This window comes from Coturnix japonica, chromosome 11, assembly GCF_001577835.2.
Source record: "Coturnix japonica isolate 7356 chromosome 11, Coturnix japonica 2.1, whole genome shotgun sequence".
Classification (NCBI taxonomy): Eukaryota; Metazoa; Chordata; class Aves; order Galliformes; family Phasianidae; genus Coturnix; species Coturnix japonica.
Window position 1 is genome coordinate 16988398 of NC_029526.1, and position 20403 is coordinate 17008800.

At 57.2% G+C, this 20403-nt stretch overlaps 1 protein-coding gene across 7 annotated transcripts in view; it reads left to right on the forward strand.

Moving 5' to 3' along the window:
* WWP2 (WW domain containing E3 ubiquitin protein ligase 2) overlaps positions 1-20403 on the forward strand; it is a 31462-nt gene that overhangs the window by 5013 nt on the left and 6046 nt on the right. For 4 of the 7 annotated variants that reach the window (XM_015874247.1, XM_015874245.2, XM_015874243.1 and 1 more), the window contains 11 exons: positions 3927-4064; positions 4778-4874; positions 8764-8903; positions 10849-11062; positions 14743-14832; positions 16317-16491; positions 18115-18169; positions 19469-19550; positions 19768-19896; positions 20132-20210; positions 20325-20396. In XM_015874247.1, the coding sequence (XP_015729733.1) occupies positions 3927-4064; positions 4778-4874; positions 8764-8903; positions 10849-11062; positions 14743-14832; positions 16317-16491; positions 18115-18169; positions 19469-19550; positions 19768-19896; positions 20132-20210; positions 20325-20396 (1271 nt within the window). Of the gene's footprint in view, positions 1-3926; positions 4209-4777; positions 4875-8592; positions 8638-8763; positions 8904-10848; positions 11063-14742; positions 14833-16316; positions 16492-18114; positions 18170-19468; positions 19551-19767; positions 19897-20131; positions 20211-20324; positions 20397-20403 lie in introns of those variants that run through there. The other 3 variants (XM_015874250.2, XM_015874249.2, XM_015874248.2) reach the window with 3 other exon arrangements.

A 20403-nucleotide genomic window follows, 5' to 3' on the forward strand; every position in this document is an offset into this window, starting at 1 on the left:
CAGGGCAGAGCACGCTCCTGTTCTCAGCTGGGATTAAGGACAGAAAATGAGGTGCAGCCTCCTGCGCTCGGTGGCACAGCCCTGCCCTGGGCCCCCCAGCAGCAGCTCTCTGTTCTCAGGCTCCAGCAGCTCCTTGGTGTGGCTGGAGCAGTGTCCCCGGGTGGCCCCCGGCGCGGTCTGGGTGGAAGCTGATCTTGGTGCTGCTGTTTGCTGGTCCCTGGCAGCTGATGGTGGATGTCTGTGCAGGCTTTGGAGGGACACCAGTGAGCTGGGCTGCAGCTCACGGATGAAAGTGCTCTCTTTTATTGCTTACTGCTCGGGTTGCGAGTTACATCAACAGGCTCCTGTTTCCCCAGTGGCACCATATGCCAGGACTTGACAGATCCTGCAGAGCCCTTTCTTTCCATTCTGCTGCACCTCTGGCCAAACCCCCGAACCTCTGGAAAGCTGCAGCTGACCCCACTGTGTGAATGTGCAGCCGCAAGAATTCTGCATGGCCAGAAAGCAAAGGCTCTTTCACCAAGGAGTGGTGAAAGCAGGCAGCCAGATGTGCTGCAGTGAATGCTTAACGGTGCCTGTGTTGGAGCAGTGGTCCTGGTCAGAGAAAAGGAAGGGAAAAGAGGTCTGAGGTCCTCCTGGTTGTGCTGCATGGCAGTGGAGCGGGCAGAGTTGTCAGTGATTCTTGGGCTTCTGAGGCTTGGTCAGCAGCAAGGACTGATCTTCCACTGCCTGGGAAGGCTGGTTTTCTTGTCAGACTAAAGATGTTCACTTCTCCTAAACTCTGCTTCCTTTCTGCTCTGTGGGATGGCTGGGGAATGTCCTGCTCCCAGAGGGCCACAGCCTCAGGGACCCTGTGTGTGCCATGGGATGGTGGTATTGCTGCCCTAAGCTGACTGGGGGCACGTAGATTGTTGAGTGGAGAGTGTGGCAGTGGCTTTTGGGGCAGCCTGGAGGAGCTGCTTATCTTGGTGGTGGTGGTTCTCCAGGTCACTCTGTGTGGGGTTTATTCATGGGTGGTGGTGGGTGCAGCTTTGGTCACGTGGAGCTGTTTGAGGGGGACCTGGGATCTGTATGCAGAGGAGCGGTGGTGCAGATAGGGCTGTAGGAGGTGAGAGATGTGCAGGTTTTATTGTCAGCCTGTGGGACAAAGGAGCTGCCCCTGCCGGGTGAGAGGCAGCAGGGCAGCCCCCTCCCCTCAGTGCTGGTGCTGATGGGCAGGCGGCTCCCAGGGGTCCCAGGGGGCTTGGGCTCAGCACAGAGTTGTGCTCGCTGCTACCAGGGTGGAACTGTAAATCCGCTTAATGGGCTGGGAGGGAATTCCAGCTCACCGCCACTAAATGGGAGCTCTGATGCCGCACGCGGGGCACTGGAAGTAGCTGAACTGAGACCTTATTCAGGACCGAATCACCCCCGACCCCCTCCCAAAATAATAATAATCCCTCTGACATTCTGGCAGCCGGCAGGACACAGGCAGCCTTTGTGCCTGGCCGTTCAGGGGACCCTCTGTTGGTGCAGCAGCAATGTCCCTTTGTGCGTCCCGCGTGCTGGATGGGGACAGTGAATGGAAGGTTCTGCCGGTGTTTATTTTCTTTAAAAAAGCTGAAGGGGGTGGAGAAGGGGAGAAGGGCTGAAGGCAGCCGGCTGGGAGGTTCATGTTCACATCCTCTACTCGAGACACCTCGTCTTTGCTCCTGTGCTGCCGTCCCCCCGGGCCGGGTGCTGCACAATGAGGGTCTGTGCGGCTGCGGCACACTCGGCTGCGGGGAGCTCACGGGAGGGGCGGGGGGGACCCCTGGTGCGTGCGGGTGTGAGTTCCATGTGGCTCAGGGAAAGGGCACGTTCCTACGGCTGGGAGCAGGCAGGGAGGAACAGGGCCTGGGTTTGTTCTGCTTTTTGGCTGCGCTCAGTCGCATCTTCTGTCTCACGTTCTTAGAAAGATCTGTGAGATCCATTCCCCTTGGAAGTTCAGAGAATAACACCTTTATGCAGATAGGTGAGACCGGGCTTAACTGAGAGCCCTATGTGGTGACAGGTGGGAAATGAGCAGTAGCATCAGCTCCAGCTGACATCCATTCTGTGCCCTGATGGGAGGGCACTGAGGACATCTGCCTCCTTGGGACCAGAATCCATGATGTTTGTGCACAGCCTGTCCTGCAAGCCGCTGCTCACCACGAGTGAACATCCTTGGGGTGGATGTTGGATGCCCAGCATGGCACAACAGGGTCATACTGCACACAGCAGGTCCCAGGGAGCTCCATACTCGCTTGTCCCCAGGCCTTGCTTCCAGGCAGGGCAGTGGTGAGGGTTCCCATCTCTGACCAGCACCCCTGCAGTGCGGTGACCCCTCCTCTGCCTGCTTGTGTCCCTTCCTGACTGTGTGTGGCTGGTGGGTTCTGGGGATGTGTCCCAGAGCTCTGGGCTTGGGGAGCACTCCCAGCCCTGAGCTCTGCACTGTGCTGGACTGGCCTGTGGGCGCAGTGTGGGAGATGCTTCCTGCAGCCCCTGCCAGGCCCTCGCTGTGAGCTGGGGACAGGACAAGGGGTCTGTGGGGAACATGCTCCCCTCCTGCTCCCATGGGTGGGTACTGAATCTCATCCTCATGGCGAGACAGGGTGAAGCAGGTTGCTTAAAAATGGTGCCGTTGTGTCATGAGCAATCTGTGTATAATACAAATATTATTTGAGCAAATGAGTCAGGAAGTGTCTGGGCTGGCGGCCCACACTGGAGCAGCCAAATTTTTCTGGCCCTGTGTGGCAGAGCTGGGTGTTTTGGTCCTACTGGCTCCATTGGGGCACGGCCGCACTTGTGTGAGAGCTGTGGTACTGATGGTCCCGTTGTGCTTCTGTTTCCAGGGGAATGTGGAAGGTGTGCAGGCAGCCCCTGTGCTGTTCTCTGCCAGCCTTGGAGCTGGTGGCTCCCAGTGGCAATGGGGACGTGGCTTGCTGCTGTCTGGATGGCCCCTAGAGAGCTGGGCATGTAGCGTGTGCCCACCCTGGACAGGGAGCAGTCAGTGATTTGGGGCAGGTTCTGCTTCTTGTAGCAGCTGTGCTGCCCCTGCTTGATGGATGGTGCCTGTGGCTCATTTGCTGCCTTCCCTGTGGCTGTAGCTGTGGCAGGCAGTGTCCCCTGATGGATTACCTGTGGGTGAAATGACAACAGCTGGTGAAGTCTTGCTGAGCACTGGGAGCTGGGCTGGCTCACCATGGAGTGGAGCTGGCAGCTTCCTCCTGGCTTGAACTGGTGCAGAGGTGGCCCAGTGCTGGGGCTGAGCATTTCTGTATGTCATGGGGCTGTTCTCTGGGCTCAGTGGAACAGATCCGTGGAGATGTGGACAGAGTGATGGGTCTGGGGTTTCCTTGTGCTGCTTGTCTGAGTTTTCTAGGTGGGAAGAAGAGTAACCCAAGCCTGAAGTATGCTCCTGCTCCTCTGCAGCAGAGCAGGACTTCAGGCACCTCAGCACGTGCTGCTGATGCACTCTGTGCTGCAGGCAGCTGATGGCTGTGCTGCCCCTGATCCCTTTCTGTCCCATATGTGAATCCAGCACAGTCTCTCCCTACAGCCTCAGATCTGGGTCTGTGAGCTGTTGTGGTCTGGCTTGTCGTCACTGTGTCTCCGTGTAAGGGGATGGAGGGTCCTGGCCTTGCCCCCAGTGGCTGGAGAATGATGTTTGTGTGTGGCAGGTTGGGGGGGCGGGGGGTTCCTTCAGGAGCAGGCTGTAAGACTGACAGTCTTCTGTGGGCACTGTGGGGTGCCCGTAGGTGTGGGGCTGCTGCTGGTGCTTAGAGGGACAGCTGACACTGGAGGCTCCTTTGGGGCCACGGGGAGGTCTTGGTCCCGCAGGAGGCTGGGTCGTTACGTCCTCATCATGGTCAGGTGACAGGTGATGACCAGTGGTCTCTTTCTCTATGTCTCTTCATCTCCCCCAGTGGAGAACAGGCAGCTGACCCTGAACCTGCAGACAGAGAACAAAGGCAGTGTTGTCTCCGGAGGAGAGCTGACGATTTTCCTGGACGGGCCGGCTGTTGATCTGGGAATCCTGCCGAATGGCAGCGCTGTGACAGAGGGTGAGTGCTGCCCAGCTCCGCATGCACGCAGCAGCTCTGTGCACGAGGCGGTGAGCAGCGGCGGGGAGAGGAGTGGGGCTGAGAGCACAGCCCCCAACACCGCTGAGCAAACACCTGAGTGCCAACAGCCACCTGCTCCCCCAGGTAAGGCCCTGGCTTTGCTCCAGGCTCCCGTGGGAGTAGATGTGTGGTGGAACACAGGAGTGTCGATGGCATCATGCCTGCATCCTCTCAGTGCTCAAGCAGTCCAGCCCCTTCTCTAGCTTTCCCATGTTGGGCTGTGCAAATGCATTCTGTATTTGGTGAACCACTCAGAAAAGGGCCCTCCATGGGGAGGGAGCATGTGCAGGGGCATGGATAGATGTCTGACTGCTCGAGGCTGCTCAGGGAGTAAGCACAGCCCATGCTAGGAAGTGCACTGCTTTGCATTCCCTCTGCTCCTTCTCTGCCTTGCTGGGTGATCCAGGTCCTGAAACCTGGGGGCCTTGGGTGAGTCTTTGATGATGCTGACAGAGCCCATGGTCATACTTAGAGCTGCAGGGTCCAGTGGGGCAGAACCCCAGGCTGGCAGAAGGGAGCAGAACTCCTTATGGATGGAGTCGAGGTAGACAGTGGGAAGAGAGCAGTTGTGCTTTCAGGTCTCTTTTATGGTGGGAAGGAAGGAAGGAGGGTAGAACTAATGAGTGCTATAGTTGTTTTCTTCACCCATTCAGGGTCCCAGGTGCCTGGACGGGACCCCGGCAGCATGGCTGCAGCCACGGAGAGCAGACATCAGTCTGCCACCACAAACTGCTTTGGGAGCAGATCAAGGTAAGCACAGCACCTGCCAGTCCATCACAGGGCATTTACTGAGCCCCTGGGGGCACTCGAGCAGTGTCCATGTGGCTCAGGGACATGGTAACTCCTCCAGATCTCCCAGCAAAGCGGTGTACAGGAGACTTGGGGTAGGGCTGGGTGCAGACAGCAGAGCTGGGCATGGTGGCCATGTGGTTGGAGTGCAGATGGCCAGTGTCGCTTTAGGTATTTGTTTCTTAAGGCACATCAGGTTTGTGATTGCCCAGGCATTTTCTCCCTGCTGGCAGGCACAGGGATGGTGTATCAGGGTGCATGGGGATATCTGGCACTCAGAGCAAGGAGCCTGGTCCTGGCAATGGGGCTCACTCTGAGTGGATGCTCAGGGGTGGGCGCTGCACCTCTGACTGCAGCACGGCCCTGGGCCAGACTGGGGACCACCATACCCATGTTGGTGGTCACAGGGGAATGCTTCAGAAAGTCCAGGGAGAGCAAGAGAAGCAAAGCAAACCTGACTGCAGGGAAATAACAGCTACTTCCAAAGGAAATGAGATGCTTGGGCAGCAGCCACCCTGCCTGGCACAGTGCCTGTCCCTGCCTTCTTGCTGGAATGGAGCGGTGCAGAGCTGCTCCTTTTTGGAGCTGTGGTTATTGAGGGACGTGTCACACTGTCAACATGGAGTTGAATTTAACACCTATTTATATTTCCATGGTGTGGCAGTAGCCCAGCAGCCCGTACAGATTTTCTGGTTAAAGTGTGCCTGTAGTGAGCCTGCAGCCTGCACAGTAAGGGGCTCCATGAGTCCTGCAGGCTTCAGGTGTAGGAGCATGGCAAGGAGCTCTGTGTGCTTGGAGCTCCTCTGCTCCTCTTTATCTACCAGACACATACAAGAGAGGAGTGAAGGAGATAAGTGTTTCTAGCTCTAAAAATAAGTGACCCCATCCTTCAGTACAGTGCTTGTCTGGGGTCTGTGCCCTGCTCCTCTTGGTTCCTGCTATCTGGGTGTTAGCACCATCTCAGAGATGAGATGAGACTGTCCTGGCAAGAGCTGCTCTATGCAGCCATTCAGCAGCTCTCAGTTGGTGTTAGAGAGCCTGAAACAGAAGAACTGGTTGGGATGCTCAACCTGGAGACTGGGTGCTTCACGTTGTTTTCTGCCTGTGAGTGATTTCTGCTCTTGGTGTCCTCCTTACCTGTGAGCATGCAGGATGGGCGTGCTGAGTCCTGGCTGGTGCTTCTGAAAGGACCTCCAGAGACCTTCCTTGTGCCAGCCTGCAGTTGTTACAAATCAACTTGTAACATGGGAAACTTTATCACTAGTTTTTGCTTTGTTCTGGGCTCATCTGAATGTCAGATTGTTCATAACAACCTTCATTTTGGTGTAGCACTGCTGTATGGGGCAAAGCATGGCTGTGTGTACCCAACACAGAGGCAGCTGCCTTCCCCAGGTCCTTTGCACATGGGAATGCTGTTTGATGTCAGCTCTGTTTATATGCAGAGCAGTGTTTATTTTCATGGGCTTGGTGATCGATGCTGGCAAACTTGCTCGCAGGCAGGATGGAAAGAAAAGTTTCATTCTTTGCTCCTTGACTATTTCTACACTTGTCCCCCCAAGGGAAACTGCTTGCTCAGGGCTTCTCTTTCTTCTTCTGAGCAAATGTCATCTTGGGATTTGCTGCTAATCTTGGTGACGGGGTGTGAAATTCCACAGCGCTCTGCATGAAGAGAAAACAGCCCAGAGGCCCCTGGCTGAGGTTTGGTGCTATGGGTGCCCAGAGGGTTGCCATGATCCCCATTTGTTTTGTGGGGGCCTAAGAGGCCCCACATGACAGCATGTAATTGGAGCAGTCAGCTCTGGGCTCGGGCTGGTGGGCTGAGCTCTGTTGAGTGCTGCCCTCTGACTTTGCTGTCACCTGCTGCAAACAGCACAGACCCCAGTGATTCCTTTGGTGCACTGTGTGTTAACTTTTACTGTCTAATTGCATCCAAAGCCTCAATGGGCATGAGCAGCCCTGAGGACAAGCTGCCATGAGACCATGGAACATCTGGCTCCATGAGCCCCATTCCCCCTGGTGAGAGCCCCATTCTCTGACTGCTTCACAAAGCAGAGTGCTGGGTAATGAGGATAGACTGGGCTGGGATCACACTGATTGGGGTTTCAGAGCCAAGCACCGGTGTTTCTGACTGATGTGGAGTGACAGGTGCTCCTTCAGGTGCTGGTGCCTGTGGTGTCTCCATTCCCAGCACAACACATGACATGGTGGCTGCCTTCTCCCCATCTCTTGGGGACAGGGAGAATTCCTCTCCAGCTGCCATTTGCCATATTGCATTCTGGATGAGACCAGCTGGCACTTCAGTGGCTCCTGGCACCTTGTGTTTGGCTCATGGGGATGGAACCCATTCCTGCATTTCACACCTGGGCTGGAGGTGAGCATGGGTGATGTGCCCTGCGTCAGCCCATGCAGAAGGGCTCTGCCTTGGTGGCTGACACTGCTGCTGTGCCCGATCCTTTTGCCTTGGCCCAGGTTGGCTGCTGGAAGGGGATGGTGGGTCTTATGCTCACCACCAGGGCAGCGGGCTGTCCCTGCCTGCTCCATTCCGGTGATACTGCTGCCTGTTCCCATCTGTGCGCTGCTGTTTTTTCCCCCATTCCTATTTTAAGAGTTTGTTCCCAGTCTAGCTTCTGTCACGTGACCTGACCGGGTTTGTTTCCATGCATCTATTAAAAGACAATGCCCAGATGGGAGCGCTCGTAGGAGGGCTGGGCTGGGCGGCCCGCGGGCTAATTCAGGCCTGATAACCCTGTGCGGCCAGCTGGCAGCAGGGAAACATCCTGTTTTGGTCGTTAAAAAGTGCGGGCAGCTCTTAGCTCATCTGCAGCAAGAAGGGTAAGGACAGGACATTCATCCATCCATTGCTTCAACTAAGGATGGGCACAGAGATCTGGGTCCCGCAGCCCGGCTGGCTCTGAGCTGCTTTCTGCCTTCCCGTGTCTCTTCCTGGCCCCAGCCCTTCCTCTGCCTGGCGTCGCTGCGAGCTGCTCCCTGAGGAGCACGGGGAGGATCCAAGGGTTTGCTGGAGCTGGCGTGGGTGGCAGGAGCGATGCTGTGCCCTGCCCTTGCCAAGCTGCTGTCCCCTCCCAGCTCGGCCTGACCCTGGGAAGTGGGGACAGTTTGCAGGTTTTGCCCTTTTAAGGGGAGTAGTTGGCTGGAGCAAAGCAAGCCCTAAATGCTTGTGTCCTGGTGCTGTGGCTGTGAGCACTGTGCTGTTCTGGGCAGTGGTGGCCCCACTCTGCCTGTGCTCCCTGGGCCTTGAGGTGGGGAAAGAGGCTCTTCCCAGTGGTGCAGAGCTGTCACTGCTCCCAGTTATGGACTGAACACCGAGGGGTCTGTGTTGGAGCATTCCCTTGGTCAGCAGTTCTCTCGCCTTGATGTTTGTGCACAGTGAGGTGTCCTGCTGTTGAACATTCCCCTTCCCCTCACCAGACATCCCTGTGAGAAGCTGGACTCTGGCTGTGGTGGTTTCAGTGCTGACTTTCCCAGCTGTTCCTTCCTGGCATCATAGGCAGAAGCTTGCAGCTTCCCCACTTGTCTCTGCACTGGGCTCGTGGCTGCTCTGAGTGTTTCCTTGGGGGTCTCCTGGTGCAGGAGGCAGCGGTGTGTGATCATCTCTGGGCATGCAGGCAAGAGCTGCACTGGGAGTTGTCTCCTGTGGACTCTGACACTGGGGGTGGGATGCCAGGACCTGCGTGCTGGTTCGGAGAGCTGAGGTTCGGAGCAGGTATGTGCTGCTGTGTCCCAGCAAGTGGGCAGATGTCTGTGCCTGCGGAGCAGCAGCATGGAGTCAGGGCAAACAGGCTCTTACCCAGGCCCAGCTGTGCCTCACCTCCTGTTTCTTTCCCTGCAGGACACACCGCCTCACTGCTGGGGCCTCCAGGCAGGGTGTGAGCAACGGGGAGCAAAGTCCCAACACACGGAGCCGCCACCGGCAGCCGCCCAAGAGCCCGACAGCCACCAGCATGGCCAATGGCACTGCCAGCAGCACTGGTGAGCACAGCGGGGATCTGCTGCTGCTGCGGGCATGGGGTGGGCAGAGCTGGGGGTGCGGTCTGAGGGGGAAAGGAGTTTTCTACTGTGATTGAGGGTCCTGTAGTGCTGAGGGGTTTCTTCCCCATAAAGGAACTGTTGGTTTCACTTTGATAAGCTGGGCAGCTCCTTAAGGCTCACTGGTGGGACCTGTTCTGTTTCTCTAATGATTCCTTGGGCTCCTTTCTGTGAGAGCACAAACCCACCCCTCAGAAGGACACTCAGTCTCATGCCAGCAGTACTTTCAGGAAGAGTTTTCCTTGTCTTTTCATGGGCTTGTCCACTGGACCCGAGTGTGTGACTACAAAGCCATAACCAGCTCACCAGCTTTTCTCTGCTGCTGTGCTGGAGCTGCCCCGGGACAGTGGTAGGACAGTGCCTGGCACTGTGGGCTTTGCCGGGGTCCCATGTCCCTCATCCTGGGCAAGTACATGTTGCGGTGCTATAGGGTGGGAGGTGGCAGCAGGGTGGCATCACTACCACAGGCATTTCCTACTCCCCTGCACTGTTATTTTGCAGCAGTTCTGTCCTTTCTTTTGCTCTTGTCAGAGACCCGAAGGGAAAGCAGCGTGCTTTGTTTCAGACAGAATGAAATGCTGGGTTCAAGACAGGAGAACTTTTTTCTTTCCCATTACTTTGGAAAAAGTTGGAGCACTTAATTTCTATTTTGCCAAAATCCATTCTGGGAGGGAGGTGGGGGTGCAGAGGGCTGCATTGGGACGCAGCAGTTCAGCCTGCAGTCCCAGCTCGCCCCATTGCTGCCCAGCCCCTGCCCCGCTGTGACGCACCCGCAGGCACGGTGCTGTTCCTGGGCTCTGCTCGCTTCACAACGCGTTGTGCTGGCCCGGTCCCAGCCTTCCCAGTGTCTTTATGGCCGTGCCGTCCTTGTTGCTGTTCATCGTTCAGCAGTGTGCCAGCTGGGGCGTTACACCTCGGGATGGGAGGTGCTGCCGGGGGTGGTGCTGGGCGCTCTGTCACGCTCAGTTTGCCTCCAGAAGCCTTCCTCTTCCTCCCAGCTCCGTGTGTTCTTTTGACAATAGCTTGTGCAGTTTGGAAGCCAACTGCTGCAAGAACTTCCCAGTTACATTTGTAGCCAATAGCTGTAATTTCACCTGAGAACAAAAGGAAGTTGCTGTGTGGCATGCATTCTCCATGGTGTAGCTTAGCCCCAGCCCCACTCCTCATGGAGTCCTTATCAGTGGACTTTGAATCATCTTTTCCCATGTTCTGTCCAGGACTGGGATCAATGCAATTGCAGTGCAGTCACCCGAGTCACATTCCCTCAGAACTGTTTGAAGCTCCTCAGTCTTTGCAAGACTTGCCAGCAGTGAACACCTGACTCCTGTGTGATGTTTACTACAAAACCTGGCCTTGCAGCTTTTTGCATTTCTGAATTCTAACTCGTGGAGCTCTACCTGCATCCCTCTGTTCTGTTTTGAATTCTTTAATCTGTGGCTGTGGCAAAAGTTATCCTCTGCTGTGCTGCTGAGCTCTGACAAGTTTCATTCTTTTGGTCTGCATTTTCCTCCGGATCAGTTTTTGTTGTGGTTTTCCCTTGCTCAGTCCCTTCCTCTGTCCACAAATGCAGTGGAACCAGCACCACTCAGCTCCCAGCAGTGCCTGTTGTGGGGATGCTGCAAGGCAGCCTTGCCCCTGAGCTCCTCGCTTCTGGCATCTACATCAGGCCTGCAACACATCTGCAGGCAGCAGAAGGGATGCTGAGCACAAATGCAATTGTCTGCTTTTTTCTCAAGAGGAAAGATGGAGGCAGGGGCTCTGTGGACCTGGCCTGGAACCGTGTGCTCCCTGTCGCCACCACCACCACCGTGGTTGTGAGGCTGCTCCAGGGTGGTGGAACAGCCAGTGCTGCTCTTGGTGCTAATATCTCTCCCCTCTGCCTTCCCAGTGAACGGTGATGTGGTGGGAACTGTGGATGTGGAAGAAGAAAGGCCGGCTGCGGGGACTGCCGTGCAGGCTGCAGACACATCGAGCACAGCTGATGGTTCTGTTGCTGCATCCACCCTTTCTGCCCTGCCTGGCTCCACAGAAGCCGAGGAGGCAGCACCCAGCACCCCGCAGGCACGGACAGCAGTGCAGGCTCAGGACTCTCTGCCCCCTGGGTAAGCAGTTCTCGCTGCTCTTGTTCCCTGATGGAGCAGCATGGCTGAGTGCCCTGGGGGTACTTGAGGAGGGAGGCACAGCCCTGGAGGCAGTGAGAGAGCTGCTGGGACACTGCTTTGTGCTGCAAGAGGGGATGGGTGTTGGAAGGCTGGGGCCATGCAGCAGGGCTCAACAGCGATGACCTTCCTGCTCAGCAGAGCTCATGGCATGGGAAGCCCTGCAAGGGGCCGTGAGCACAGCCTGGGAAGGGAGCCTAGAGCAGAGAGGGGTGCTGCTGGGAGTGCAGAAGCATCCAAGAAGACCTGCTGTCTCTGTCTGGTTCTGCTGAATGGGGATCTGTGTCTCCCATCCCTGACACAGCTTGTCTCCTGTTCAGCCAGAGCAGGGTCTGTCTGTGTTGGACTGCTCTCTCCTCCTTTGGGCCAGGACTCTGATCTGTATCCATTGTGGGGCCCTGGGGAAATGAACAGTGAATCACATCTTTGCTATTAGTGGCCTTCCAAGGCTGGTGCCTGGAGCAGTGAAGTCCTCAGAGATCCTGTGGCTGTTCAAAGGTTCGGTGGGAAGATCATGAGAGAGAGAGAGTGTGGATCTGCAGGGAGCTCCCTCTAAAAGGGAGGCATGGATATCAAAGAGTGGAATATGACAGAAATGGACATTGTGGGGAGCTGAGAGGGATCCTCCCACAGCTTCTATGTCTAGTGCTACAGCGGATTGAACAGGGATGTGAGCAGCCCCATGGTGCATCAGTGTTTGGAGCCGGGTAGGGCCTCTCCTGGGTCCTGGGGTCATTACTGGGAGAGAGAGAGAGGGTCGTCCTTGGGATGGTGAAGCCCAGTCCTGTGCTGTGCCAGCCCTGTGGTGCTGAGGGAATGCCTGGGGCTTGGGTTCCTCTCTGGCTGCTTTGTGTCCTGCTGGGAAGGAGTGGGACTGTGGCCTGGGGCAAGCCTGAGCCCCATCCTCCACCTTTCCTACACCTTTGCTCTGGAGTGTGAATGCAGAGTTGGAGGATGGGGGAGGGTCTTGCAGTGCCTCATATTCGTATGAAGGAGCTGTTTATTTTCCTCTGGCTAAGCCGATGCCTGGAAGGTCAGGGTCTTGCTGATGTGTCAGTCACAGGTAATTAGGGTTAACGGCTCAGTGTGCCTTTATGTGGGGTGTGTGAGGGTTACTGTTCTCAGGCCTGGGCGCTTCCTGTTTCCAGGCAGCTGGAAAAGTCCAGGGCTCTGAAAAAGGTCTTTATTCCAACCCATGCCCCTCCTGTGCTTACCAGGCAAATGGGAGCTCTCCTCCCCACCTCTGCCTGCCTGAGGTGCAGAGATGTGGATGCTCCTCCCCAGGGTGTGGAGGGGGGCCTTAATTTCCCTCCCTACTTCTCACCACAGGGTTTGTAGTGGAAGAGGAGAGCAGCAGCATCGTGCATGCATTGTCTGAGCCGTGGCAGCTGCTTGGCTCCTTAGGTGAGGTCTGAGTGTTGAGGTGCTCCCAGGTGATCCAGTGTAGAGCACAGGATCTGGCTGGGCTGTGAGCCCTGTGTGAGGGTGGCTGGGGGCTGCTGCCTCTGTGAAGCAGGGATTGCAGAAATGTCTGTGGCCTTGAGAATGGCATAAGTGAGCTCTGGGGGATCTCTGGAGACCCAGTGTGGTGAAGCCGCCTCTGGCTGTCTCACTGCACTGGAGGATTGCCGTGATTCATGGTTTGGGGCCCAGCATGGGATGAGGATGCAGCTGACTTGCGGGAGACATTGGTGCCCCAGGCAGAAGGCACACAAACCAAACCAGGCTGTTTTGGCACTGTGTAGTCCTCACCAGCCCTGGCACTCACTAGGTCTCTTGCAGGGCTGCTGGGAGCCATCGCGTCACTGTCCTTAAGAAGCCACCAGAAGGCTGCCTGCTCCCTGGGCTCCTCTGAGCATCCCCTTCCATCCTGGGAGCAGGGAGGGTGCTCACGTTGTGCGGGGCAGGAGCAGCTCTAAGCCCATCCGTCCTTGCTGGCTGGGCTGCGTGTGGAGTTCCAGCCTGCTGGGTTCACGTGGGGATCAGAGAACTCCCCCTGAACATCTGTACCAGATGTGCTGAGCACAAAGGCAGCATACAACTGGCGGTCTGTTTGGGGCTGGAGGGTGCTGGAAGGAGTCCTGAATCATTCCAGCCCCAGCTGTGTGTGGAGCCCTCCCTCGCCCCTGGCTGCTGAAGAGCGGCTGTGCTGCAGGAGTAGCCCAGAGCCTCAGTGTGGGGTCCTGGGCCTCCTGTCGGGGTGCCCATGGGACAGCAGGGCCATGAGAGCCACTGGCCCCGCATCTGGTTCCTATCAGCAGTGATCCCACGCGGGGACAGGCGCTCGCTGCCATTCTGTGCACACAGCCCCGTCTGCGTGCACAAAGAGCTGCATTATGTGCCTGGCAGCAGGCACGCTGCTGTGGTTTCTTACATAAGGAAGGTGTTCTGTTTGGACTGCAGGGACCCCTTCCCCGCAGCCACCCCTTGCTGCTCCTGCTGCAGTGCGGGTGCATGTGCTGCTCACTGGGGCTGAGGGCTCCCAGCCCTTCTCAGAGCGGTGGCACAGCTTGCCATGCATGGACCTGCAGTTATGGTGCATGTGGCTCTGGATTTATGTCTCACCCTGGGGGCTTGGGGACAGTGTGAGTGCTGCAGATGATGGGCACTGCAGCTTGGAGCACCTTTGCAGAGCGCTGTGTGGGCCTGCCAGCCCGCATCCGTTCAGCTGCCAGCACAACAGAAGTGAGTAGGTTAATTTCCCAGGGCTTTTAGTGGTGATTAATTGAGGCTGAAGATTGAATTGGGAGAGAGACCTGTGGGAGCAGAAGTGTGGCAGGAGAACACTTGATCTGTCAGCAGCTGTGTGCTGCAGAGTAAGAGCTGACAAAGCGTGGTGCTGCACAGAGGCTCTGTGTTTGCCAGAGTGTAAACTTCCATGAATGAATGAATGGAGGTGAGGAATGGCTGCAGTGCTGCGCAGGACTGGGCCACCCCATAGCACTGGGTTCCCTGGGGGACTGCATCCTCATGGTGTCTGGCAGCAGTAGGGCTGCCAGGGGAAACACAATCCCAGCCCAAACTTGAAGGTTCTACTTTAAAAATGTATGAAAAGAAACGAAATAAAAACACACAGGACGTAAAACTGTACCTGAGTGAAGTGACTGGCTCTTACTCTCTGCAGGAACTCACGGGTCTATGCTCCCAATGACAGCTGTGGTCAGCACGCAGCCTGCTGCAGCACCTCTGCCCTGCTCTGTATGTAGTGAGCCAAAAAGCTGCCATGTGGACCTGCTGTCGTACTGTGCTTTAAAGAAACCTCAAACTAATGTAGCTAAGCAGGGCAAGGAGACAGGTTACAACTCACCAGATGCAACTCTCTGATAAGTTGATTATTAATTACTATTGGCCCACTGGTCCCTTGGGAGCCCTTATGGGCTGTTACATTGTTTGGGTAGTGCTGGGTCCCTGATGCTCATTCTGTCTGAGCCCCTCAGCATGGCCCTGGCTTAGCACAGTGTCCTCAATGTCTCCTGCTGGAGCTGCTCTGCCCAGTGCTGGAGTTGTGTGGTGCAGGCATGGACAGCAGCAGGCTCTGGTTGCTGCCAGGATTTGGACTCTGCCCTGCTGGGGTTTGTGCTCACTGCTTGTCTGTATGTACCAACTGTTATTGTTTCTTTCAGGTGGGAGCAGCGGGAGCTGCCAAATGGTAGAGTCTACTATGTAGACCACAACAACAAGACCACCACATGGGAACGGCCGCTCCCGCCAGGGTAAGGGCCTTGGGGCAGGTTTGGGGTATGGGGAGGTGGGAGGGCTGAGCTCCGGGTGAGCGTGCACACTGTGTGCCCCAAGCCTGGAGCTGAGCTGCATCTGCTCAGAGGGGCCTCTGTTCTTGCTGCCCTGGGGTTTGCTTGTTCTCACACATAGAATTCTGCACAGCTCTGTGAAACCTGCAGGAAAATCTCTGCAGAAGTTGTGTTTGGGGGGAGGTCATCCTTTCGTCTGCAGGATTACACACCCCTCAGGTCCTGTGCATTTTCCAGAAGCTTGTTGAGTTCTCACCTCCTCTCTGTTCCCCAGAAATAGAGAAGTCAGTACAGCCAAGCTGCTGTTCTCTGGGCTGGGTTAGCTCACTGCTGGAAGGAGTGTGGTGCTTCACAGCCAGCATAGCAGCAAGTGTGAAATACAAACCAGTCCTAGGAGCTGTGGGTCCCCATGCTCCCATGCTGCCCTCCCTGCCACTTGCTGGTCCTCCAGCAGCTTAAAAGCTGCCTGGTGTTCAGAGAGGGTCAGTTCCCAGGAAAAGACAGGTTTGGGAGGGCCCCAGGTGTGCTTCCTCCCTTCTATCCTGGAATCACAGTCACAGCATAATTGGATCGGAAGGGGCCTCACAGCTCCCACAGTCCTACCCTGTGGTGTGGACTCAGTGCCCCCACCAGCTCAGACTGCCCAGGGCCCCATTAATGGCCTTGAACACCTCAGGGGATGGGTGCCCACAGCTCTCTGGGCAGCTTGTGCCAGTGCAGGTGTTTGCTTGTGCCTCACCTCTGCCTTCCTGGAAACACACGTACTGCATCACAGTTGTGGTGCCCGGCAGCACTGCCTCACTTCACTTGGAGCAAAGCTGCCCCAGGTCCCAGTGGGTTTCTATATGCCCTTGTAGCAGGACTCACCTTGTACTGAGGAACCCTTTCAGCATGAACTTGGTTGTGCTGGAGCTGCAAATGGAGCCCCTGCTCTGGAGGGTAGTGCTTAATCTTGGGAGAGTCTGTTCCCAGAGAGTGAGTGTGGGGGGTCAGCCGTGCTGTCAGTGTGAGAGGAGAAATCAGTCCCCAGAGGGGACCTCAGCCCCAGCAGCACTCAGTATTCCTCCCTTGGAGGCTGCTTTTCTCACCTGTGTTTCTGGAAGGTACTGATCCCATGGAGCGTTTCTGAGCCCCTGTGCCTTCATGCGGTGGTAGCACTGAGTAGCTGTATGGTGTGTGAGCTGAGCATGGGGTGCAATCTGGGCCTGTGCTGGTTGTCGCTGCTGTCCTTTGCTGCTGCAGTGCTCTCAGCAGCGTGGTGCCATGTGCTGGGGGCTGAGCAGCAGCAGCAGTGCTGGAGGAGGTTGGACAGTGGTGTTCACCAGTAGGGTGTGGAATCCCTTGGAGAAGGGGTCATCCGGCTCTAAGAGCAGTGAAACAGGGCTGCACGTGCCCAGGGAGCCCTTTTCCCAATGGCAGGTTGTAACATCTTCCCATGCTGCTTCCAGGTGGGAGAAGCGCGTGGACCCCAGAGGCCGCTACTACTACGTGGACCACAACACCCGCACCACCACGTGGCAGCGCCCCACGGCTGAGTACGTCCGCAACTACGAGCAGTGGCAGTCCCAGCGCAGCCAGCTGCAGGGAGCCATGCAGCAGTTCAGCCAAAGATTCCTGTACCAGGTGAGAGCTGGGGCTGGGTGGCAGCAGGGGGCAGTGGCGGGGTGTCTGTGACACGGGCATTGCTGCCCACACAGCTGGGTGGGCCCCATAGAGGGAGCTGCACTCCTGTGGCCCCGTGCTCTGTGGGTAGGGGCAGAGGAGGGGGCTCAGGCTGAGGCTCGCTGTGATCTGCCACTGGCTTCCCTGCCAGGCACCTTGGAGCCACTCCAGCGCAGCGCAACTCACTCTGGCTGTATTCTGTGAAGTGCAGAGGGAGGGACTCGCACTCCAAATTTAGCCTGATGAAACGATTGTACTTCTCATTTGGAGCTTTGTGCTGCCAGCAGCGATGGCTCCTGCTCTGTCTTCCTCTCCACTGGGACCCTGTGCTTTCTTTGCCCTCTTAGCAGTGCAGAGCCCCCTCTGGGCTGTTCTGCAGTAGGGTCCCTCCACAACACACTGCATGGGAGCAGCACTGCGTGTGCTGAGGGCTCTCCTGGCACGGGGCTGTTCTCAGGCACTGCAGGTCATAGAGCTGCTGATCGCCGACTCCCCGGGGCTGTGCTGAGCTCTTGTTTCTCTGCTCTGTTTGTTTGAATTGGTTATTTTTAAGTCACAGTGAGGTGACAGCCCTGGACGTTCCTCAGCTACTTCTCTGGGCAGGGAGCAACCCGAGGCCTCTCCTGTGCTCATCTCCTGTGCAAGAGGAAAAGCCAAGAGATGTGGGTTGCTCCAACCCCAGAGCATCCCTAGGGTGCTGGGCAGGACCGGCACCCATTCTGGGTGGGCAGGGGACACCGACACCCCCAGTGGTGGCTGCGCCCCATCCCCATGGGGGTGGGCTGGGATGCCAGTCCCTCTCTTGAGGCTGGGTTTGAAAGGCCTTTTCTGTTACAACCCCGAAGTCACCTCCAGACTCCTTCTGCCTTGAATCACCGGCTGCCGGGGCTGCGCCTCCATCCCTGGAGCTGTGGGCTAATGCAAACCAGGGCGCAGTGCCCGGAGCACCCCCTGGTTCAGGCTGGGTGAGGCCGCCCGCCCTGCACAAGAAAGGTGCTTTGTGCAGCCCCGACCTGCTGGGGGGGGAAGGGGGGGCCGGGAGCCGCCTGTCTGCGCAGCCATGAATGTGCCCTCAGTGCGAGCGCATCCCAGCCCCGCGCGCTGCCCAGGAGGAGGAGGGGGGTGCGGGCCCCGCCAGGAAGCGCTGGGCGTGGACAGGGCTTGTGGGAATGATTTCATTGGAAAGGCCTGCGATATTTTTTCCCTCTTGTGTGTGGTTCTTGGAGGAGGCTGGAGGTGTATCTGCTGGGAGCCGCTGGGCCAGCGGGAGCGGAGCGGCCGTGCACATCTGGAGCTGCGATGACACGGTCCCGCTGCTCCCTGTGCTGCCCCCGAACTCTCTTTAGGTTGTGCTTTTTTTTTCCCCCCTTTTTTTTCTGATCACCCCCTGCGTGTGCAGTTATTTTCTTTTGTTTGGTTTGGTTGGTTTTTTTGGATTTTTTTTTTTTTTTTAGTACTCTGGGAGCTGTGGGCCAATGGGAGGCGAGTGGGAAGCAGGGCTGTGGGCTCCCCTCCGTCTGCACCCCACTGCTCCTCCTGGCCTGGCCCTGCTTCTTACTTTGTGTTTTGCCCTCTCATCTCCAGCCGTCCGGCGCTCCATCCGACAATGATCCTCTCGGCCCCCTTCCTCCTGGCTGGGGTAAGTACAGAGCCCCAAACCTGCCTGTGCCCTGCCCTGCTGCTTTCAAGATGCTCCATGCATCTGCGCGTCCATCCTGTGTCAGTGAGTGCCCCATCTGGGGACACAGCGCACCCCACGCTCTGCTTTGCGCAGGGCTGTTTGCCCACGGTTCGCTCCATCTCTGATTTGAAATCCAGCTTTTTTCCCATTTTTTTCCGCCTTTTTTCTCTTTTCCTGGAGAAGTTCCCAGCTCTCTCTCTCAGCTACTGAATGCAGAAGTGTTTGTGGTTGTTCTTTGGACTGGGGCAGAGAACAGGGATCCAACTCCTTGCTCGGCCCCAGAGCCCTTGAGCTCTGCCTGCTGCCACGCAGTGCCCCTGGGTGCCCTGTCCCTGGGCACAACAGGATGGCAGCCCTGTCCCTAAGTCCCAAGTGCTGCTGCTGTCCTTGTGCCACATCCAGAGTGTGGGGGGACCTCAGTGTACCTGAGCTGGTGAGGGCTGGCAATTGGAGCAGAAAGGGTCTGGTGACATGGAGGTGGCATTAATGGGAGCTGAGAAGTGCAAGGATGTTTTAAAGGACCCAAGTGCCATCTGTAGTGTGCAGAGGACACCTATCCTGAGGGGGGCATCTCTGCGGGAGGGTGCTGTGGTGTGGGGGGCTGCCCTACCCCTGTGCCTGCACTTGGGCAGATGGATGGAGACCCTGGGGCAGCTGGAGCCATGAGCAGAAGTGCTGGAGCTGCCTCATCACCACGGCTGGCATGTCTGTGGGGTTGGGGGCAGGAATGTCCCGTCACCATGTTCCCTCCCACACCCTGAGAGTGAGCAGCGGGGGATAGGGAGGAGGCAGGGAGTGCGTGCAGAGCGTCCCTCCCAGCATGGAGTGGGACTATGCTGGGGGCACATGTGGTGATGGGGGCACAGCAAGCAGAGCAGTGGGCAGCAGTGCTGCTGGTGTGACCAGTGTGTTCGTTTTATGGCTGCGCTCAGCAGCGAGGGGGCTGTGTGTGTGTGTGTGTGTGTGTGCAGGCAGCGGGGCTGCAAAAAAGCATCCTTGGGGTCATGCCCCCAGCAGGGTGCCCCTGGGGTCCCCAGCACACTGAGCCTTCTCCAGAGGCACTGCAGCTTCTGCACATGGAAAAAACAATGTAATTTTTAAAGTAATTATTTTCATTTTTGATTCTTCCTTTTCCAAATGCACTGTGGCAGAGCAGGTGGGGTGGGGGTTCTGACAAACACTGGGAGGGGAGGGCTGAGCCTGGGACACTGGTGCCTGCTGCGCTCCAGCTATCGCTCTTCCTCTGTTTCCTCCTAGAAAAGAGACAGGACAACGCGCGGGTGTATTACGTGAACCACAACACGCGGACCACGCAGTGGGAAGACCCTCGCACTCAGGGGTAGGAGCCCATGGGAAGAGCGGGGGTGATGCTTGTGGTGGGGCACCAAGCACTGAAAAGTGGTTGTGAGGGTGCTGAGCCACATAGACTGGGGAGTCGGAAGGGAAAACATGGTGCTGGAGGTGCCAAAATCCAAGGCAGTCTCCAGGGAGAGCAACACAAAGCAGGGAGAGACGCCCCTCAGGTGGCAACATGGTGACCCCATCTCTGCCTACAGGATGATCCAGGAGCCACCCCTGCCTCCTGGCTGGGAGATGAAATACACCAACGAGGGCGTGCGCTACTTCGTGGACCACAATACACGCACCACCACCTTCAAGGACCCACGGCCAGGATTTGAGTCTGGGTACGTGCTTAGGGCTGGGCTGGGGTCACTCACAGCTCATCTGCCTGCGTGGTCACAGTGCAGGGTGGGCAAAGTGGGCTTTGTGGCAGAGGCACTGAGCATTGGGTGTGGGTGAGTGTAGGGCCTTGCACTGTGTAGAGAAGAGCTCCCTGCATGTAGTGGGGGGCAGCTCCCACCTGTGGACATGGCAGCACATGCTGGGCCGTGCCCTGAGCCCCTGCTGGACCTTTTGCAGGAGCAAGCAGGGTGGGTCACCAGGTGCTTATGATCGGAGCTTTCGCTGGAAGTACCACCAATTCCGCTTCCTCTGCCACGTGAGTAGTGCAGCTGAGGGCTGCTGAGCCTGCAGGGCTGGGGGTGCTCATGGGTGCGCTGGTGATGTGGGACTGCCATGCCAGCCCATACAGCCTCGTGTCTGTGCCTTGCAGTCAAATGCCTTGCCCAGCCATGTGAAGATCAGTGTTTCCCGGCAGACTCTCTTTGAGGACTCCTTTCAGCAGGTGAGGG